This window comes from Actinia tenebrosa, unplaced genomic scaffold (assembly GCF_029948245.1).
Source record: "Actinia tenebrosa isolate PJP-AT-01 unplaced genomic scaffold, QUT_ActTen_1.0 PGA_scaffold10__47_contigs__length_13832649, whole genome shotgun sequence".
Taxonomy (NCBI): Eukaryota; Metazoa; Cnidaria; class Anthozoa; order Actiniaria; family Actiniidae; genus Actinia; species Actinia tenebrosa.
The window spans coordinates 9,142,029-9,163,759 of record NW_028292570.1 but is presented as its reverse complement, the minus strand read 5'-3'; the positions used below and the strand labels follow the sequence as shown (position 1 = coordinate 9,163,759).

General features: G+C 35.2%; 2 protein-coding genes across 4 annotated transcripts; both read left to right on the top strand.

The window, feature by feature from the left end:
* The first annotated feature begins 1,571 nt into the window (after nucleotides 1-1,571).
* Nucleotides 1,572-17,455, top strand: LOC148912964 (neurocalcin homolog). Of its 3 annotated transcripts, none has more exons than XM_031715699.2 (2): nucleotides 1,572-1,709; nucleotides 16,425-17,455. In XM_031715699.2, exon 2 carries the CDS (start codon nucleotides 16,441-16,443, stop codon nucleotides 17,020-17,022), a length of 582 nt encoding a protein of 193 aa, XP_031571559.2. In that variant the 5' UTR covers nucleotides 1,572-1,709; nucleotides 16,425-16,440; the 3' UTR covers nucleotides 17,023-17,455. The 3 variants fall into 3 exon arrangements, with proteins under 3 accessions (XP_031571559.2, XP_031571562.2, XP_031571561.2); XM_031715702.2 differs by lacking the exon at nucleotides 1,572-1,709 and adding an exon at nucleotides 11,608-11,750; XM_031715701.2 differs by lacking the exon at nucleotides 1,572-1,709 and adding an exon at nucleotides 12,179-12,319.
* LOC116305731 (neurocalcin homolog) lies at nucleotides 1,588-21,731 on the top strand. Its single transcript, XM_031715700.2, is given in 3 exon segments — nucleotides 1,588-1,709; nucleotides 20,047-20,434; nucleotides 20,436-21,731. Coding segments are annotated over 2 exon segments (582 nt in total). The 5' UTR covers nucleotides 1,588-1,709; nucleotides 20,047-20,059; the 3' UTR covers nucleotides 20,643-21,731.

Below are 21,731 nucleotides of genomic sequence, written 5' to 3'. Positions count from 1 at the left end.
CGCCGCAATTATTCCTAGTTATTTATTTCAAGGGAGATCACTATTGCTGAACTTATTTTATAATAGTGGTTGGATTTAAGGAGGAGTAATGATGTCTCTTGTCAGTTATTAACTAGCTCTCTTTTCGTGTAGCTAACTTGAATAAAGAATTATCAAAACTCATGTTTTCCAATATTAAATAATTCAAAGCTAAAACACACACCGAAGGCGATAATAATTAAGGCACGTGGTTTGACTGGCCTATACATCACCTTGGAAACCAATCATCTTCTGTTTAGCAGGGCCGGGACTTAGTAGAATGATTTTACCCTGCAGCTGAATTAACAGATCTGCGCTGGTTTTCATGAATTGACAATTATTGCAGAGAAAGACGAAAACAAATCACCATCGAATCCTTACTGTTCAGCGAAGACCGTCACCATGTCATGATTTTCCCGCCATAACTGACTTTTGCGCACGCGCACACGTGACAAAGCGCGTTTTCTAAGTAAATAAATTTAACGGACGTCGAGTTATCCTCGGAATGTCAGTATAAAGCAATCAAGAAATTTATAAAATTTATAAAATTAATTATGAAAAAGTTATAAATTATGAAATGCATAAAATTTTTGAAAATTAGGGAACATTCATAACTAGTAACAGTGATTGAAATACTAATGCCACGTAAAATGGGCGACGTCCACAACCCCAAGAATCGAAAACAAAACTGACAAAAATAATCACTTGACAAATGATTGATTTTTACGATAAAAAAGCGGCTTTAATTAGATACTTCTGGATCATCTAAAAGAAATCAAATTATTTAGTTTAAATAAGGAAGTTAATGAGTACATATTAAATATTTATCAGTCAGAAAATATTATTCAGAGAAGAATAGACGGCATTACCTCTCCAAAATTGTTGTTGTGCTAATTTTTCTAATTGTCAGCGGAATAAAGAAAAATTCGCCAAAATGAGAATATAGGTTGTTTTTTTTTAGTTAATTTTAATTTATTTCAGTAGTTCACCAACGGAAGTTTATTCCAACTCGATTTCTCAAACTAAACAGTGTGGCAGAAAATTATCAAAATTAGTAAAGTAAAGTAAAGTAAAGTAAAGTAAAGTAAAGTAAAGTAAAGTAAAGTAAAGTAAAGTAAAGTAAAGTAAAGTAAAGTAAAGTAAAGTAAAGTAAAGTAAAGTAAAGTAAAGTAAAGTAAAGTAAAGTAAAGTAAAGTAAAGTAAAGTAAAGTAAAGTAAAGTTTAAATGTAAATTGAACATAAATTGCACTATATTTTATCTTCAAATATTTATCAATAAATTTGAAGATATGGGGCTAGAAAGAAAAAAGAATCGAAAGAAAATGGAAACTGCTCAATCAAAGACATTAGAAAGTTTAAAATTACGTTCATTGGAAATAAATTGTACTTGATCTTGAAATATGTACTCATGCACTTTGGGCATAGAAAGCTAGGGGGAAATGAAGAAGAGGGAAAAAATAAAGAAAGAAACGAAAAGAAAACATATACTATCGAAACGCATGCGTGATAGGTGACTCACGCATGCGTGATGATAGGTGAATGCGTCTTATGACGTCACGGTCCGTCACGGTCCAAATTTGCTTCTTGTATACACAAAATCGTTCGGAGTGGCAAGATCGAGGTGCACACTTCAAAACCGTCCATTTTTACCGCACTGTGTAGGTTTTAACACTTTGTCTACCCCGTGTAAGGTGAGTGTAGAGTTGCTTGTTTTTTTGGGTGGAATATTGAGTTCACTAGTCAAAGCAAATGGTCGCAGTAGTTCAGTGAAGGCCATGTTTTGATCAGCGTGCTGCAGTAGCTTTTTTACCCTTTTCCACCTGCCTCCAATTTTTCTCATTTTTGTGCCTCAGCTCTGTTCAAATTGCGCCCCTCATTGTACCAAAGGTAATGTCCGTAAGCAGTTCTGAACGGAAACATATCAATTATGTGAAGCAACTCTTTTTGGCTCGCTCTTTGAATGTTTAGCTAAGATGAATCGATAGGGTTTTGAATAAGTTGGAGAGGTATTGCCTTCTTGTAAAGCCAGCTTGAAAGGCCGTAAAACAACGCTTAAACTATTTACCAGATTTTACAGCAGTTCTTAGGGCTGTAACCATGTTCAACAAATGGCACCACACGAAGAAATACGAGAAAAATCTATCGTGTTCGTCCGTCAAATCGTCTTATCCGTATTAATTTTGCTAAGGTTTCTATATGAACGCGAGCCTGTTGTTCGCTTGACTCAGCTATTCGTTGGCTGTTCACGTCGCAAAAGCCTAATAAACGTTACTCCTAGAAGGTGGCAATTAATTCTCCTTTTCATATACAAATACACAAGGTCGAGACCGAGTCACTCGTCGAATTTTCTGGTTTTAATGAAACAGAAGTGAAGGAGATTACAAAAGGCTAGCTAGCTAACCCCATGACTTAGTTGAACGTCGAACGCTTGTAATAAACTGCCACAGTTGTTGGCTTTGCTTTCCCTCACTGATAGCCTATCTAGAATTTTATGACTCACCGTCGCCTTTATTCGCTTATTCTACAATTAAACAGCTCAGCAAAGTCAACTATTTCCGAAATTCAATTCAGAGATTCGTATTTTAACAGCGTAACCTCAAACTTGTGTCCTTGAAGTGTGCACAAAGCGACTATTGCAAATTCATTGTTGTTGTACACAGTGCTAGTGGCGATTGAATTGAAATTATATAAAATTGGAGTTGTTTGGCTGGATGTGTTTGCTTGAGATTCGTTATTGGGTTTTGTTGAATTCCCTCGTTGACGTTTAGGCTACTCAGGATAGTTCAAATGAACAGTTAAACATTGTATCGAAGGTCTTTTTTGGCTTGGTTTTAATGCTATAGAAGCAGTGGCTTCTTACACATTTTTGAGCTTAGCTAATACACATCTTATTTTTGATGTGTGCCGTATCTAAATATTGACTTCTTGCGGCATAAATAATCTGTAGATTGTATTCATTTGCCGAACAAAGAGAGCTTTTCGCCTTACGAGAAATCTAAGCCAATTTTTTCATAAATTTACGATTTCGTTTTAGATAGACTACATATTAGTAAATCCTTGAAATTTTGCATTCACGCTTCCAATTTCCGTTTTGAAATGTTTATTATGCTAACAAAGTAATGTTGTAGTAATATTTATAGATTAGAAAACTAATGTCAGGCATGCAAAGATGTTCTTTGAAAGTTTGCAGGTAGTAGATCTATTCAGAAGTAAATTAATTTGAAAATTTGTTTTTTTTTTGGATGGTATTCTTTGATGATTTTATATACAAGGTGTCTTTATCGACTCAAACGATTGTACTGTAATCGGTATTGTGTATAAGATATAATCAGTCTCATGGCTGGTGATGTTGTTTAATATTTTTGGAGGAAATAATAAGTTTAGTTGGCTAAATCATAGCATTTTATGCTAACTGACATTTAACCTTTTTGGCTAGGTAGGCTTGGCAACCATAGTTATTGCTAAATTTCAGGTTACTTTACTTCACTGAAATTGTTCTATGCTCAAATCATATTTTGGGATATCCTCTCTACATAAAAGCTTATTCTTGATCTCAGCTGTTTTACCAAAACCATCTTAAGTATTAATATAAAGTGAATTATTTAAGTAAAATTCTAGTGTTCCTAAGTTTAGCTTAGTAAGGGTAGCCATGTGAGGCCAAGAGACAGATAATTTGTTCATTTTTTATTTCTTTTTATGACTTCCAAGTACAACATGATAAGTACTATCCTCATATGTAAATATTGCTTAGATGACTTACATGAAGAGGAGTTCATCAATTCCAGAATATGAAACCAGAGAAAGTAACTATGACTACCTCTGTCTACATAAATATTTCAGTGATTTACAGGCAAATAATCCCTAGTCTGTGTAACTGGTGGACCTTCCTCGTGGGGTCAGGCAAGATTGGGGTGGAGAAAGAGGAACAGGCATCAGAACCCAAACAGCAAAGCCACCTCCCCTCCCCTAATCCACCCAACAAATCAATAATTCACACAAGAACACTGTAATAACACTCATTTACTTACAAATTCATACAAAACCAATTCAAGAGAGAGAAGTTTTTAAAAGCCATATATTTCTTATAATAAAATGAAAGGTTCTTATATTGATTCAAGGATGTTAGAAGTAATAGATACAGTATTCAAGGAAGTGGAAAAAGACCTGGATTTCTTGTGCATATGATTATTTCATCAACCCACTTGTTTTTGGATTAAAAGATTTAGAATGTCAAGTGTCATCAAAAAGAAGAGATTTCATGACATTTTAAAATGATATCTTTTATTTTTGTACTTATATTGATATTTAATATTTTTTATAAGCAAAAGAATGAATTCTATGTACTACACATGTAAATAATTAGTTTATTTATAGAGGAAGTGTAGTTGTTTTGTCAGCTGCCAGATTGGACTTTTTCAATATGGATTTTACTTTATAATCATAAATTCCATTCTTGAAGTATTTTGTTATTTTGTTTTACTCCCCTTGCTAGCATCTTGTTTTAAACATGGAAGAGATTAGTAAGACTGTTGTAATATCATTTTACGTCAGTTGTAATATACCTTGCCATACCTCTTAAGCCACTTTTTGACTCAAGGACTGTACTCATATTTTTTTATATATAATGCTTTTTGATTGGCTGAAAGAAGCTATTTCTAAGCTGCCATATGGTTTGTTTTTTACTTAATATGTAAATTTTTATTTATTGTTGAGCTCTTGCTTGTGAATTTAATTCAAAAAAGCTATGGAAATCCTTTCCACTTCCTTTTATAATTCCTAAGCTATTTCAATTATTGCATAAGGAAATGAATACTCATCTTAACAAGCGTAGGTGAATTTAGTCACGAAATATTTGTACTTTATTAGTGGTTTCTAGATGTGAATATATCATAAAAACTAGTCTCTACATGTTGGGCATATTTTACAATTTAAGGACCAAAAAATAATTAGTTTTGGCAACCAACCAGTTATCTATTCAACCACAGACCTTTAACTGATTAAGATATTACCTGTCTCTCTGAAATCTGATATTCAAATACAGAGAATGGAATTTTTATTCCTTTTGAGTTACTAATTTCTGTACACTGAATTCCATAAAGGTTAAGCATAGATTTATCTGCAATATTTTATACTGTTAATGTCACAAAGGATTTGTTCCTAATGAAGTGTTTATCCTAAAGTTGCAGGTGTAGCATATTGTAATCCCTTTATTATTGGCTTTTGGTTCTTTCTTTTTTTATGTTTCACAGTAGTGTGATAACATGTTACTTGAATAAAGTTTATTTGTTTTTGTAACTTTTTTCAACATTTCTTGTTGCTTTGTAGAATGCAAATATATCAAAAAGCTTGAGGGTTTATTATGTTGTGATTTAAAATGCTGCTACTGTACATATGTTGCCAATGAATAAGTAATCACTTCAAAAGTATTTTGCATATCTTTTAAGAAACCTTTGACATCCAATTATTACCCTAAAGTCATTATCCAACCTTTGAAATTTTATTTATTTTTATTGCCTTGAAAAAAAATTATGAATTTCTTGATAAGGGAATTGTTTCTCAAAAATTGTGATTTTGAGAGGATTTTGATATCAAAAAAAAGCTAAGATTCAAAATATGTAAACAACCACAATGCTAGATACTTATTAATTACTTGGTTACCAATTCATTTGATGAGCCCTCGCCTTCATTTAAGCACGTATTATCACATATATGCTGGATAATATCTCGTCCCAGTCTTGGTTTATCAACAACACATCTATCTTGGCTAATACCTTGGAGCTTAAGGCATTTTAACGATAATTATAAGTGAGTATAAGATCTGTTTTGATAGACATTTGTGCTATCAAGTATAATATCACTTTAGAAACTATATAAATCTAGTGTAATACTAATATCCTTCTCTAATAGTACTTATTGAACCATACAAAGGTAAATAAAGAAAATGTTGTTTTTGACATTGTATAGTCTATGACCTAAAGTTAACCAACTTGTGATGCACGTACAATTTGTTCAATTAAAAAAGTTTTAAATTTTGTTGACTATCATCATTTGTTTACTTTGTATCATTATTTAAGACTGTATTTCAGCTTTTGTCAACTATTAAATTTCATTGCAAGTCATGTTTTATGCTTTGAAAAAGCTTTTTGTGGTTAAACATTAATTTGTTTAGACCAGAAATTATGCAAACAGCATGTCAAAGGATAATCCTTCGCCTGATTAGCTTTCACTTGTTTTGCAAATTGAGTTCAAGTTTCCAATAATTGTCCTGAATGATTTTTTTCTGGGTCTCAAGTTCATGTACTGTTTATATATGTTTTTGTCTTCACCAGGCTTTCCTTGTTTTTACGAGAATAAGTTCTTTGAAATTTTAAGTTCAAAAAGTTTAGTTCTCTAATTGTTACTCCTCTCACATTCATGCAATTCAATGTTATAGTTATGTATACTGGTAGACAAATTAGAAAAGTTCTCTGCCCTTTGTGTGGTATATGTTTATTTTATAGGGTAAAATTGCTTTTTATCTCAAACTAAAAACTATGATCCATAGATTAATCATCCATAGATAAGTAAACACTTGTATAACACCTAAGACATCAAACAAAGTAAAAACAGTTTTCATTGATAATAATTTTATGCAAAGACAACAGTCTATAGCACTCGACAGTTAAATCAAGTGTAGAATTTTGTTCATGATCTTCATGATAGCATCTATATTTTTTGACAATTTTTTTGCTAGTTTTTTTATCTATTATAATGAAATGAAGGATTTTTTTCTTTAGTTTCTTGAATTAAAGACCACTAATAAAAAATTAGAGAATTTGTAATATATGTATGGAACATTATTATAGAATCAGTATTAATTGGCTGCAATTAGATCTCTGTAATGGGATGCTGAATTACACCAGAAGCTACAGAAGCACTTTGAGCACTCAGACTCTTGATTCTCTCTACCTCTAGCAATTTACAGCTTGTTTACATCATGGTAAAGAGTCAAGTACATGCATTTTAACTTGCTTTAATACAAATCCCAAATATGTTTACCAAGTTTTAAGGCACTTTGATACTCTTGTGTATAAATTATTGTTTATGCAATTTTTTCTTGAATTAAACAAAATAATAAAATAATAATAATAATAACAGGCACTGTGGAGGTGGGGGATAGGGAGGCAGGGAGTCCATGTTTTTAGCCAAAAATGATTTTCTGTTATGAGTTAACCTAGAGCTTTGACATGACTTTAATGCAATAAATATGTTGCAATTGCACCTCAAAACAGCAGCACTGAAAATCACTATTCCAAAAGCCTCAGTTTCAAGATTTTCAGGGGGTTTGGGCATCCCCTTGGACGCCATAGATTAGCCCCCACTTCACACTATGCTCTGTGGTCCCTGAATAGAGGGATTTTGATATGAAATATGGCATGCAAAAAAATTGAAATGTCTTCCCATTGTCTACCAGCAATTCATCCAATCGTCACAACATGTAGTTATGATCATTTTAAGATATGGTACATCTACAGTATGGAATCAAATTTGCCGTATCGTTTCTCTGCTCTTAGGTACACTGTGGAAAGGCTATTTAATGATTAGACATTCTTTGGTCAATCTTGCAATGATGTGTTTATGCCACAATGTTTTTAGTTGTCAATAGTATCCTAATTAATGTACTCTAATAACCCACAAACACCTGAGTGGGATTTTGGCATTATAGTGACACATGAAATGATTATGAAGACAAGATTTAGGAATTCCAAATAAGTGTATAAATGAGAGACAAAAACATGCAATGTCATTTCAATATGGTTATTCCTCTGTTTTAAGATAAAAAAGTAGTACTTTGTTTATGATATGAAAAGTAGGAAACTTGTACTATTATAAACGTCAATGTGTCTGCTAGACACTGACTATATCTTGATTACATTTTTGGTCATTCCATAGCATATTATACTATATAGACAGACAGGGGTTCTTCTATCTCTTGGTGGTGTAAATTGCCTTGTCTTGGTAGACGCATAGATAAGACTGTTTAGTTATTAAACATTCTGGATATTTTGCTAATAACAATCTAGTAGTCCTAAGGAGAGAATGTATAGAATGCCCTGCATTATTTTATAGAAGAATCAAACAGTTTGAAATCAGAAATTCATTGTCCCCAATATTATGAGTTAGTAAATTCCCCTAGGCCTGAGATCAGTCAGTACTAAATGGCCAAGAAAGTATTGAATAGCACTCTTAATCAGATTCAGAATTCAATGTTGATATAAAAATATACTGAATAGCATATGGATTCCATATCCCTAGGCCTGAGATCAGTCAGTACTAAATGGCCAAGAAAGTATTGAATAGCACTCCTAATCAGATTCAGAATTCAATGTTGATATAAAAATATACTGAATAGCATATGGATTCCATATCCCTAGGCCTGAGATCAGTCAGTACTAAATGGCCAAGAAAGTATTGAATAGCACTCCTAATCAGATTCAGAATTCAATGTTGATATAAAAATATACTGAATAGCATATGGATTCCATATCCCTAGGCCTGAGATCAGTCAGTACTAAATGGCCAAGAAAGTATTGAATAGCACATTTAATCAGATTCAGAATTCATTGTTGATATAAAAATATACTGAATAGCATATGGATTCCATATCCCTACGCTTGAGGACAATATACAAAGTTCAAGATTGTTAATTGATTGATAATAATGCTGTATAGTATGAATATAAATTTATACCCAGTAAGGACAGTGTGGGGATTAAGTCCTTAAATATAAAAAGAGATAAACAATATTGAAATATGTTATTAGATCTGGTTGCGAGTATCAGAGTATCTGCTAGTTTTAGTTACGAGGGCGGAGGCATGGTGGCGTTTTAGAATTTTAGACTTTGATGTACAAAATTAGATTTGCTCTTGTACATTATCAACCAAGGGTGTCTACATAAACTCTACTCCACATTTAATGCTAAATTCTTAATCATTCTAAATCTTATTAAGAGATAAAAGGCGTTTTTTGAAATGATCACAAATGATTAAGAAGTAGATAACTTAATATCAATAAGATCATAAACAAGTAAAGTAATTAGCAATCTAGTCTGTCTAGTCTGATTGATTGGAATAAAAATTGTATGAATCTATAATACCAATAGGATAATGGTTAAAGTGCAGCAAGCAAATGAAAAAAGAGATAGTTACGATAGTGATAGGGCTAAGAGGAGCTATCAGAAAAGGTATTATTATGATGAGATAAGTAGCTAAAAACTAGTGTGAGTTGCGTTGGTGTTTCTAATGAAACAGTAATGACAAAAGGGTAAATTATACACCGTGAAAAGATAAAGTAAGGACTAGCATCCAAAACGTCAGTTTTTTCATCTTTTCACGATGTATAATTTACCCCTTTATCATCATTAACATTATTATGATGTTATTAATAATGCCGAAAGTGATTGGAGTAGTGATGCTAATGATAATAAGAGTAATAAGAAATGTTGATGATGATGCATCACTATTCACTTCTATAGACCCCTTGCATTTGACGTCAAAGCAGCTCAATTTGAAAGACAAAACAAAAGAATTCCAGTCTCATGAGAATTGAAAACCTATTGAGCTGCATTCCGACATGCTGCAAGGGGTTTATTGCACACCCACTATGGTTGTGTGGTTGTGAGTAGAGTTGTTCATTGGTTTACTCCTGTATTTTTCTCCAGGGTTTTCTGGTTTAATTTTTTTCCCGTTCTTTCATTCTTTGTTGGGTTTTCTCTCTCTTTCTCTCTCTTTTCTTCTCTATCTTCCTTTCTTCATTCCTTAATGAGTTGAACATATATTTCAAGAAAACGAGACATAATATTATGCCTTGTAACTTTAATTGTTATTAATCTTGTTATAGATCGTTTATAAATAGATAGCCATTAAGATAATGCCATACAAAATTCCTTATTTTTTCTGGTCTTTTTCTTGTAATTGGTAAAATTTTCTAGAAAATTATGGTCATCTTGTGAACCAAATTCAGTTAAAATATCTATTTTTTTCTTATGTTCTTAAGAATATATAGACTTAGGTCTGTTTTGGAATGAATTGATCCAGATTTTAAGGTTCAACCCAGCTTCCTTTTTCATTTCATCATCATCGTCGTCGTCGTCATCATCATTAATACTATGATCTACATCCACTGCTGCAGTAGGTTAAGTGCTCGGGATCATTTCTAACATGAGCAGGAAGTATTTTATCTTGCATTTCCTTTTGTAAATGTACTTTAGACAGTCTTCTGTTCATATTTTTTGCAGTGGTCTCGGGTTTAGGGTACCTTATTGGTACAAAAAACAACTTCTTTTAAACCAATTACCTGCTTTGTTTGTAATAAAATAAATAGTCATCGAGGTTTAGTGGATTTTATAAAGTAGCTCTTAAAGTAGAATTACAGAGAATAACATTTCAGTGGACTTTAGGAACGTCATAATTACGAGGGCAAGAAAACACCAGAGCATTCCATCTCGAAAAAGACGCCTCATATCCGGATGATAAAATTTACTCGAGATTATTTCAAAGCAGATTTTGAAAGACAGCAGATGGTTGCACCCACTGCAATGTTATTAAAGGACGTTCAAACTCATTAACAATTGATCGAGTCAACGACCTTCTTATTCTATAGTTTCCTATTTTTAAAACGTCAAAATTGCCAAAGACTACGCATACGCCAAACACAGGAGATGTGTCGGTACCTCTTTTTTGGAATATTTTTCAATCACCTCCAAAATAGCCTTGTTAAACATTAGACTTGTATATATATTTTTTCAATCTTTCTTCTCAAAAAAGATTCTGTCGTATATTAATTAATTGATTCCACGGTTTCTGAAAGTAATTAAGAGAATTGACATCCCAGCAAACCAATAGAAGAATTTCTGTTGAAATTGATTATTGAGAATTTTTGTAAAACGATCAAGGTTAATTTCCGTCTGTGACAGGTGCCTTAGAAGTGAATTTCCCTAGTATTTGATTATCATTATCGAAAAATCATATGACATGCCCTGATGCCCCTTTATACGAAACAGCAGATTTTGTGCAAATGAAAAATATTGAATAATTCTGAAAAAATAACAATAACAAAGAACAAATCAACCCAATTAGTCGAAATACAAAACAATAACAAGAACAGTGGGAAAAAATAACATGTCAGTGTCATGGAAACCATTTCAATGTCATGGAAACCATTTCAGTGTGGCGTTAATCCCACGGAAAGCCATGCTTCAGCTTCTTGGAACATCCACCCATGAGAGGATGCTGATGATTTCTGTATGCTATAAATTAAATGATTATGTACTTTTATAAAAAGACTATATATAAATAGAAATATAATATAGGTATACTGCAACTATAGTACCTAGCATGCCAGGGCATCTATTCCTGTATCTGTAAGGACCATGTTTTTCTAATTCGTAATTCAGGCATTTCAGCTGAGTAGTTCATTTGATGCATTTTGAGTTGTGCTTTCGTGATGCCTCATTGGGCTAGAGATTCTCCCCGGCGTTTTGGTTGTCGCCCTATTAGGTGTAGTCTCCCACGTAGTGCCTGCCTGCCTGTTGTGTGTAGCTATCTTATATATACAAACACAGCCTTTCTCTCAACACCTGTTAACATCAATTGCCCTTCTGTAAAAAACAGCAATGTCTTTATGATCAAAAAATATCCAGATTCATTTCGTTCTGCCTCCGTTGGAGCTGAAAGGCCTCCAGCTTAATACAGGTGAGTTTGAATTGAGAACTAGCCACTATTCCTTCCTCCATTTGTGTCAAAAACAGAGGTTTTTCGGCTTGTTTGTTTATTATTGGTTTTAATTCAAAATTTCAATGGAGTTTACTTGGTGTTTTCGTATGGCAGCTAAAAGCTTTTCTTGTAAACAAATATTGCAAAGATGTCAATCGTTGAGCAGGTAAATTACATCAAATTGGCTACGATTTTTTTACATCTACTTGACTATCGAATTCTACGTCTTATGTGAGACGATCTCTAAAGACGTCCTCCAGACTTGCCTCTTCGTATTTTTAAAGGTTCAAAAAGAAATTCATTCAAAATTCATGCGCATTCGAAACTGAAGGGTAAACAATAGCGTTTTCCGATTGGTTGGCGAGTTCTTATCCCATAGCTCTACCTCACTCATGATCGTTTCGTATTTCGTTTGTGATAAAAGCCACCGCCACACGTGTTGTTGACGGAAATCAAGAAATGAAAACTCCTATTCTACATAATAATTGATTATTGAGGTCGCCGCGAAAAATCCTTCCACGCCGACGAAATTCGTTTACAGAAATAAGGTAAAAGAGTACTTTATTTTCGTTTGATTCTATTCTCTTCTTTTCATGTTTTGTTTTCGTGTGGGATTTCATCTTTAGTTCAAGACGCTAAAGAAAACCTCACCGATGACAGCCGTTGGAAATCCTGAAATTAACGGGGAATTTCCGATTCAACTTCGATTCCTCTCCTTTCAAAGTGATTACACTAACAACATCGATTCCTAACAGGTTTTATTTTTTCCAACTATTTCATGATATTTTCTCCTTTTTTCGGCCATCAGAGGCCAGCTGATCGTTTGTCTTAAATTTGTTAATCTAATTCTTCATGTAACACAACAATTGGAGTTTATTATTGCATTAATCTATTCAACATGTCTTTACACCCCAACTTAATATTCATTCAGCCTTTGAATAAATATTCTTAGCTCCTCTAGATTTATTATCCCAAACACTTAGGGTTTTTTATTCTCATAGTAAGATTAATGAATGTAGCTCCACTCAACCCTATTAGCTGCTTTGATCTTAAAGTCTGATAACATGACAGATTCTAAATGTAAAATGCAAAAATCTATATGGATTTTATTGGATAGTTTGTGAAGCCGGTTGTTCTATGAATGTTTTCAAATCCTTTTCATCTAAAAAACACATTAACTAAAAAAATCCATATTTCTTCATTGCCATTTCTTAATTTCAATTATATTCTTTTTTTCCTTTCTTCTTCGTTCTATTCCTGTGATATTTCCATTATGTAAAGCCGGTCAGTTTTCTGCGTCTCCCTACATCGCCAGAGGTCAAATAGTTGTTATCTCTGTCAGTCTGTGGTGTTGCCATGTCGTCATTTTCTCTTCTCCTTAAGTACATTTCCATATCCATTTCTTCTCTCTCGCTCTTCTCGACAGCTGTGCGTTCTAGCATCGTGGTTTCAAGCAAATCTTTTCTCTAGGTTACTAATTATAGTATTTGATTAAAAACTGCTATGATATAAGAAGCTAAGTCTTTCGCACCTTTTGACTGGTAATTCCGTAACATTGTCTTCATTTCATAAACCAGAAAAGGTTACGAGACATGAAAACGCAACAACGGTCATCCCAAATAAGCTGATACGTTCCCAAAGAGAGCCAATTTTTTTTTTGTTTTCAATTTTGTGCAAGAAAATTATTTTTGCTGGTTAAGGTTGAATGGTCGCTTATAGCTATGTCTACTTATATTAGTTTGTGACTTCTTAGAATACCCTTTGATCTCGGCCCAGTTTCCTGGTCGTGTATCGTCTTTGTTCCGTCTTCCAACTCATTTTTCATTTTTCAACATTAAAAGTATAAATTATGCTTGATGAAATCATAGTTTCCACCTAGTCTGGTTGGATTCTGGGATATTTTGCTTTTTAAAATATTTCTCTTCTTCATTCTTGACCTTCCTGATTGAAGAAAATCTTTCACTTCGAACATCGATTCTTGGATCCAGATTTCTTTTGTTCGTTCATGGCTCATTTCCGTATTTGAAAGTTGATTGATTTTTTGCACAAAACCCTGACAAGACAAGACAAGACCTGGCCATGTTATCCATTTGAATCAGCCATAATCACACCACAACCGTACTTATTAGCACGTAAAGCATCCAAGACTACGTCATCACGCCTATGGCCATGAGCACATAGCCACCAACCAAAGACGTTGAATAAATGGTTCATATCAGACATACTAAGGTGAGCGAGTTGCTTGTGTAGTTCATGCTGACGTCCTTGCTTTTCGTTTGTGTCAGTCATGCAGTGTTCTTTTGAGTTGAATTCAATGCTAATCACGACTGGTCCCCAGTCCTGCTCACTGTAGTATCTGTTATGTTTCATAGTTTGAAGGCACAGAACCTGCTTGACCGGTTTGGATGAGAGATGTCCCGGATGTTGAGATTTAGTGAGGGAATGTAACATGCATGTTCGTCTGGTGTAATCGTAGCGCAATCGTAATATTCATGATATTCATAAACGTTATGCATTTGACTTACTTATTATTAACTCGTCTTTTCGTGTTTGAAGTATTGATTTTGACTTTATCTTTGTATAGTTTTGTTCATACATTAGTGACAATGTTTTCAACGTAACCACTTTGTAATTATTCATTATGTATTTGTCATTTCATATTATCAATAAATTTTGAAAAACCACCGCAAGACCCTGTCATTGCTTGTTTTTGGTTTGTTTTTCTTCTTTGACTCTAGATTTTGATCACAACTCAGAAATAAATTCCTGGAACATGGAAAAGCCTTTCTAAAAATACCTCCGATTCGCGATGAAAGTCTCTCGATTTTCTTAAAAAGATCGATACAAAATCAACGCCCTTACGAATAAAAGGGCAGTTCTCGGCGAAAACATATTGAATGAATGAAACATAACTTTTAATTTTTAATTCATGTTTTCGTGTTGTTGGACTCCAAGAAAGATTAGTCAATGTGCATAATTGTTTCCTTGTGAGTTGATCATATTTTTAAATCGGGTTTCACTTAGTTGTTTTCCTGCTGTTTTGATAAAAACACGATATGAGTGCAACATGCCCATGGATTTTAATGCCTTGTTTTTACTCCCATGAAAGCAAACCTAACATTTCTGGTTTATATATCAAGTCTGGATAACATTTTCACGGAGATGTTCACGATTCCTAACTGAAAAGTTTGATGCTTACCAGATCCTCATAATTCCCTCAGTATTACTTCAGTCTCCCTATAGTTTCCAAAACAAACTTCTAAAATCCAATTTGATCCTTGGGCTTTCACCTAGTTGGAGCCTAGCTCTGTTGTGATTGTCTCACGCTGTGATTCAACCGCTAAAACTTAATATATTTTTTCAGTTGTTTTTATCTTATTTTTGTTGCTTTTTTCCCGCCGCTTTTCTGAGCATACGGAAACATTTCTTTAGGTTTCGCGCCATTTTAATATCAGGACTTTTGGTGGGAAATATATATGTCAATTTGTTGATTTACTGCTACTAACTTGCTAACCTGTTAATTAATTTTGTCATTTGTTTATTCATTTAATGTTCGGGCCTTTTGTTTCTACTGCTGAATATATTCAAAACCTTGCCTATTGTAGCTCATGTTTATCTCATTTATCGATGTTATTTTTACCAACCCGACAAGTATCATCCTCATGCATGGACAAGTATTTGCTTCACGTAATTTGAAAACATGGAGGCCATGTTGACGCTATTTTTGCGTCCCGTTATCAAAAGCTTTGCATTTAGTGTCATCATGGTCGTATATCGTTTCTTCTTTCCCACACAAACGTCAAAAACCAAGAACTGTTCAAATTATTCATCAAGGAATTGTATAATTTCTCATGTTCTATAACTACCCATCTACTTTGATGCTTCTCCCCTATAGATTGGTCACCGTTGCATTTAGAAATCGCCGCTATCCTCACTATCTCTTTATTGGTCGATATTTATTGATAACTTGTGGTCAGTCGTGCGTAATGAGCACGAATATTAATATTTGGTTTTCACTGAAAAACTCCGCTTGTTGATATGGAATCTTATGTGAACAAGCTTTGTAGTTAATCTTCCATCGTCAAATCAGGTCAAGTACTCCATACTTTGAAAACTATTTGTCTATTGGTGGCTAGATTGACAGTACTTTTGAAATTCTAAAATTGCCATCTTTCGATTATAAGCACTTTTGTAACCGCATGCGGTGGAAATGCCTCCAATTGTGTCTTAACGGATTTTAAAATGAACTTTTAATTGTGTACGTTATCGTGACTGTATATCATGCTAAACGAATAATGCTTTCGTGTGTCTGGATTGGCTGTTTAGTGTATGTCTGCGTTCTTGAAGCTGATAATCTCGTAGGAGTGGGAAATCCACGGTACCCGACCTTTAAATGGCTTCCGATCAGACAGCCACTGTGATTGGATGGTTTACATGTCAGAGGATTTTTCGATGTTCATTGGTTAATGGAGGAAGCCATTTGAAGGTCGTGGTGGCGTTATGTTTTTTTAACCGCTCGAAACCTGCTTTTCAATCTCGTGACGCACGCACACACAAAAATTCTTGTGTATTTTCCTTATTTTAATCAGTGTCAACAGTCGCTTTCGCCGTTTTGCCAGTGGTCTTACGTTAAGTACCTTTTTGTCTTTGTAGGTAAACTGTCTTAGCAATGGGTAAACAAAATAGCAAACTTAAACCCGAAGAATTGGCTGACCTTAGAAACGCTACTCAGTTTAATGAGCAGGAACTACAGGAATGGTACAAGGGATTCCTTAAAGACTGCCCATCAGGAAACCTGTCAGTAGAAGAATTTAAGAAGATCTATGGCAATTTTTTCCCTTACGGAGATGCGTCGAAGTTTGCCGAGCACGTCTTCCGCACCTTCGACACAAATGGCGACGGCACGATAGATTTCCGAGAGTTCATCTGTGCTCTTTCAGTCACATCTCGTGGTAAATTAGAGCAGAAGCTGAAGTGGGCATTTAATATGTACGACCTGGACGGCAATGGATACATCTCACGACAAGAGATGCTGGAGATCGTCAAAGCTATCTACAAAATGGTAGGATCTGTCATGAAGATGCCTGAAGATGAGAGTACACCAGAAAAACGAACCGACAAGATCTTCCGACAGATGGATAAAAATGTTGACGGTAAACTCTCGCTGGCCGAGTTCATCGAAGGAGCCAAGAGCGACCCTTCCATCGTCCGACTTCTCCAGTGCGATCAGTCTGCAGGAGCAGCCCAATAGATATAATATTCTTAATTTGCTGTAACAAGATGGCTACCACGTATTAGTTAACTTAGCAAACTTAGAGACAGATATATGTTATGAAGCATCTCGTCGTGTTTAACACTGACCGTATTCTCGAGTATTTACACTTAAGCCCAACTTATGCCTGCCTACCTTACAAGTTCAGAGTCCTTTGTATCTCGACAAATCATTGCTTCATTTGAGAAACAGTAGCGTAGAGTTTCTTTTTACAACCAAAAATAACCAAAATAAAAACCATTTTTTTCTCTTTTTAACACGAGATTATTTGCATTGTTTTGTAAGAAGTTTTATTGCATGGATGGATTATTACCATATGTGTCGTTTTCTGGACGTTCAATCTTTTGCTTACAGCTATTTGAAATCTTATTGTCTTTATATTAGGAAATAAATGTCGATATAAGTTATTTTATTGGTGCGTGCTGTGTTTGATTGGAAGGGAAACGTGTTGCCTTTGATGACATTAACCTGGTTGCAGTACTAAGAGAGGGCACTGATTGGTTCAACCAGGTTGCCTTCCTATAGGGTGGAAGGCACTGATTGGGCTAACCAGGTTGCACTACTGGGAGAGAGGGCACTGATTGGTCTAACCAGGTTGCATTGCTAGGATAGAGGGCACTGATTGGTTCAACCAGGTTGCCTTCCTATAGGGTGGAAGGCACTGATTGGGCTAACCAGGTTGCACTACTGGGAGAGAGGGCACTGATTGGTCTAACCAGGTTGCATTGCTAGGATAGAGGGCACTGATTGGTCTAACCAGGTTGCATTGCTAGGATAGAGGGCACTGATTGGTCTAACCAGGTTGCATTGCTAGGAAAGAGGGCACTGATTGTTCTAACCAGGTTGCATTGCTAGGATAGAGGGCACTGATTGGTCTAACCAGGTTGCATTGCTAGGATAGAGGGCACTGATTGGTCTAACCAGGTTGCATTGCTAGGATAGAGGGCACTGATTGGTCTAACCAGGTTGCATTGCTAGGATAGAGGGCACTGATTGATCTAACCAGGTTGCATTGCTAGGATAGAGGGCACTGATTGGTCCAACCAGGTTGCATTGTTAGGATAAAGGGGACGGATTCATATGATTATGAAATATTGAATTCGAATCTTTTGCACAAAGAATTGAAGAAAAAGATAAGAAATGAGACTTAAAATAATTCAGCATTGTCTAAAACCATAAATTGTCGTTTTTCGATGTTATTATTGAGTTTATCTGCCGCTAGGTGGTTTGACAGTGCTCGGCTCTGGCTAAATGGTCTAAATACCTCTCCAGGTCATTGCCAACAGTTTAACAATCAGATTATATTGCAAAAATCTTGTACTTTGTCAATCAACGCCATCTTGAAACCGCTAATCACGTGACATGCCAACTTTTTGTCAGTTAATATGCATTTGTCATGTGCATGAATTCGTAAAGTCATTTGTTTTCATTCTCTCAAGAGATGATATTAGGCTTTTTAACCATTACTACTGACATTAACGTTGACCATTCTTAATCTAAGGTTCATCCTGTTTTTTTCTTGTTCTAAAATTGTGTCTGGTAGCGTGACTTAGACCGCACACTGAGCTTTTGACGCGTCTTGCGGCAAGCGATATCACTTCTATAAATAACGAGGAGCTCATTTGAAGATTACAATGTCATACAGGTGTGTTTCAAATTGGTTTGGTTTAGATCTTGGTTTAAATCTGGAATCTTTGGAAGCCAGATGTGTCATGAGTACGAGTGGTTTTACGGGAGGTCCGTATATCAATGATCACTTGTTTGTGCATACTTGATGGAGGTAGTTCGAAACATTAAGAATAATATAACTTATAATACGCAGAGAAGTTACCACAAACCTCACACTGAAATAGTGTGCGCGCACGAATTAAATTTTATAGTTTTGGAAATATTTTTTCGATTTTGAATTTTCTTTATATATAAGCTTTGAATCTTGAAGTTCAAGGGCACTCGAAAATTAGGTCAGACAAGCACTCCGCATAGCGTTTTATTATTAGTGATTTTGTGTCGTTCGTCAATGATTTAATAACGTGGGGTCGGTCGTTTTATCTTACTTTATTGCACAATATTCTACTGACGATAGCAGAGTTAGTTTTATCAATTGAGCATGCAATAGTTGTTTTACTCCGGTATCTCTTCAGATTTGAAACATTCTATGTAAAACAAGTTGCGCGCACGATTATCCGTTGATTCGACGATGGTGCGCGTAACTTGCTTCGCTGAGGAACTTAGAGGTAGAGTTAGTGCGCAGTGTTGTTGTATTTAATGATAGCATTATTGCTACGAACGAGTTTTTTTTGGGGGGGGGGGGGGGTATAATTTCCAGTGTTTATACAGGTGGACTCTTTAAACGTGTAAAACAAGTTGCGCGCACTCTGTGCTATGAGAATATATAACTGGTTTGAATTTTTCAGTTTAATCAATAGTCTTTATTCGGTCGTTTAACACTTATCTATTTTAGTCGTCATTTTCAGTGAAATAAAGATGAAGAGCTTAATTCAATAGTGTGAAGCTACCTCGCGGTCAGAAGTATGGAAAAACTTATTCAATTGGATACCACTTCAACTAGGTCAATGCTAGTAATTTTGAGAATGTTTAACACCACCACCTAGCAGTCCTTATCGCATAGAACAAATATACGTGCTCCAATTTAAGTCAGCACTCAAAGTGACAGACTAGGACGTAGAGAACGGGTGCCAGCTAGAGGCAGCAATATTTCAAATTGTGCGTAATTCTCATTTTCATGGCCATGCCTTGGTGACGCGACAAAACTCTTCGTCCGATATTTTTCGGTTTATCAATTCAAAAGTGGTTTAAACTTGTGCACTTGGATAACATTTTCCTTATATCGGCACATCCTTAACCTCTTTTAAAGAATATGGATTTTTTTCGTAGTCACTACGAAAAGTAAGGCGTGTGCTGCAGAATTAACGAAAGCTGCCGCAAATTAATTGCTCATATATAATTTCATGTTTTTTTTTCTCATTTTTTATCGTCTTTCAGGAAAATACTATAAATGGGTAAACAGAACAGCAAACTTAAACCTGAAGTCCTTCAGGATCTGCGAGCCAATACTGAGTTTAATGAGCAAGAACTTCAGGAATGGTATAAAGGATTCCTTAAAGACTGCCCGTCCGGACACCTTACTGTAGAAGAATTTAAGAAGATCTATGGCAATTTTTTCCCTTACGGAGATGCGTCGAAGTTTGCCGAGCACGTCTTCCGCACCTTCGACAAGAACGGCGACGGCACGATCGATTTCCGAGAATTCATCTGCGCTCTTTCAGTCACATCTCGTGGTAAATTAGAGCAGAAGCTGAAGTGGGCATTTAATATGTACGACCTGGACGGCAATGGATACATCTCACGACAAGAGATGCTGGAGATCGTTCAAAGCTATCTACAAAATGGTAGGATCTGTCATGAAGATGCCTGAAGATGAGAGTACACCAGAAAAACGAACCGACAAGATCTTCCGACAGATGGATAAAAACTTGGATGGTAAATTGTCAATGGACGAGTTCATCGAAGGAGCCAAGAGCGACCCCTCTATTGTACGATTACTGCAATGCGACCCATCCAGCGGTTCGGCTTCTTAGCTTTCATGGCTTCATTTTTCTTGACAATTTATTTTTTATGATAGGGAAACGCTCAGTGGTTCTGTCAGTATTGTTACATACTATGGATTCATTGCTTGTTATTCTAGTTAGGTCAGCTCTAACCATTACCATGTTAGTATATTCTTGAGGTACTTACGTATAGTTAATTTGTTGTTATTGCCCCTGTCATTTTGATTCCATATAATATTATTGCGAGTCTTTCAGTTGTTAGGAGAGTGATTAGAATTATCTACTTCGAGCAAGTTGATCTTGCTCCAATCGCGCTGCATTATTCTGCTCCTCAGTTTTTAGTAATACTGAATTGTTGCATATTATAAAATAGTTCTAGAACATGTATAGGAATATAGGTTTTTGAATGGTCCGCGGTCTATAGAGTGTATCTTTTACTTGAAGAGTTGTACTTCCACTTACTCGAGTCGAGTCAGCCTGACTTGTTATACTGACATCATCACGATGCTTAGGTCTTGAATCAGTTATAATTCGCCTTGATTTAGACTTTTTTCCGGATTCTCTTATACTAATAGTAGTGTTTCCCCCTCGTAAAGATCACTGGCGAATGCAGCACTCGCACGCATGTGCGCACGCTTCTCGAATTGAAATTCTGTTGGAGCCGAAGCCATTGGCTCTAGTTCCAAGCTTTTCCACGCCCTGTATACAGGAAGAATCGCCAGTACGCACACACGCTGGTCACACCTGAAAAGTATCGAACACTTAGAGACAATCATGCAACGTATTTCTGCTTTGGTTTGGACAAGAATGAATTTGGGACCCAAATGAGTGTAAAATTTCTTACTTCCTAGTCCCACATGGATTATATCTTCAAAGAAGCTTAAATATAGTCCAGCATACGTGGGAGGGCGAGTCCTTCCATGTTCAACTTCTCGCGTGTGTTGATGGATTCTATCGAATAACTAATTCTGTGCGTATGATGATCGAACATAGGGCAGGTTCAATATGTTCTGTACAAAATCAGTAAAATACTTCATCTGTCATCTAGAGTTAGATTATTAATTCAGCTGTTAGTGAAATATTTAACACAATTGTCCAATAAAAGTACGAATAGACCCA

Excerpts from the sequence above, each read along its gene's own strand:
- LOC148912964 (XM_031715699.2), top strand. The coding sequence starts at position 16,441 with ATGGGTAAACAAAATAGCAAACTTAAACCCGAAGAATTGGCTGACCTT.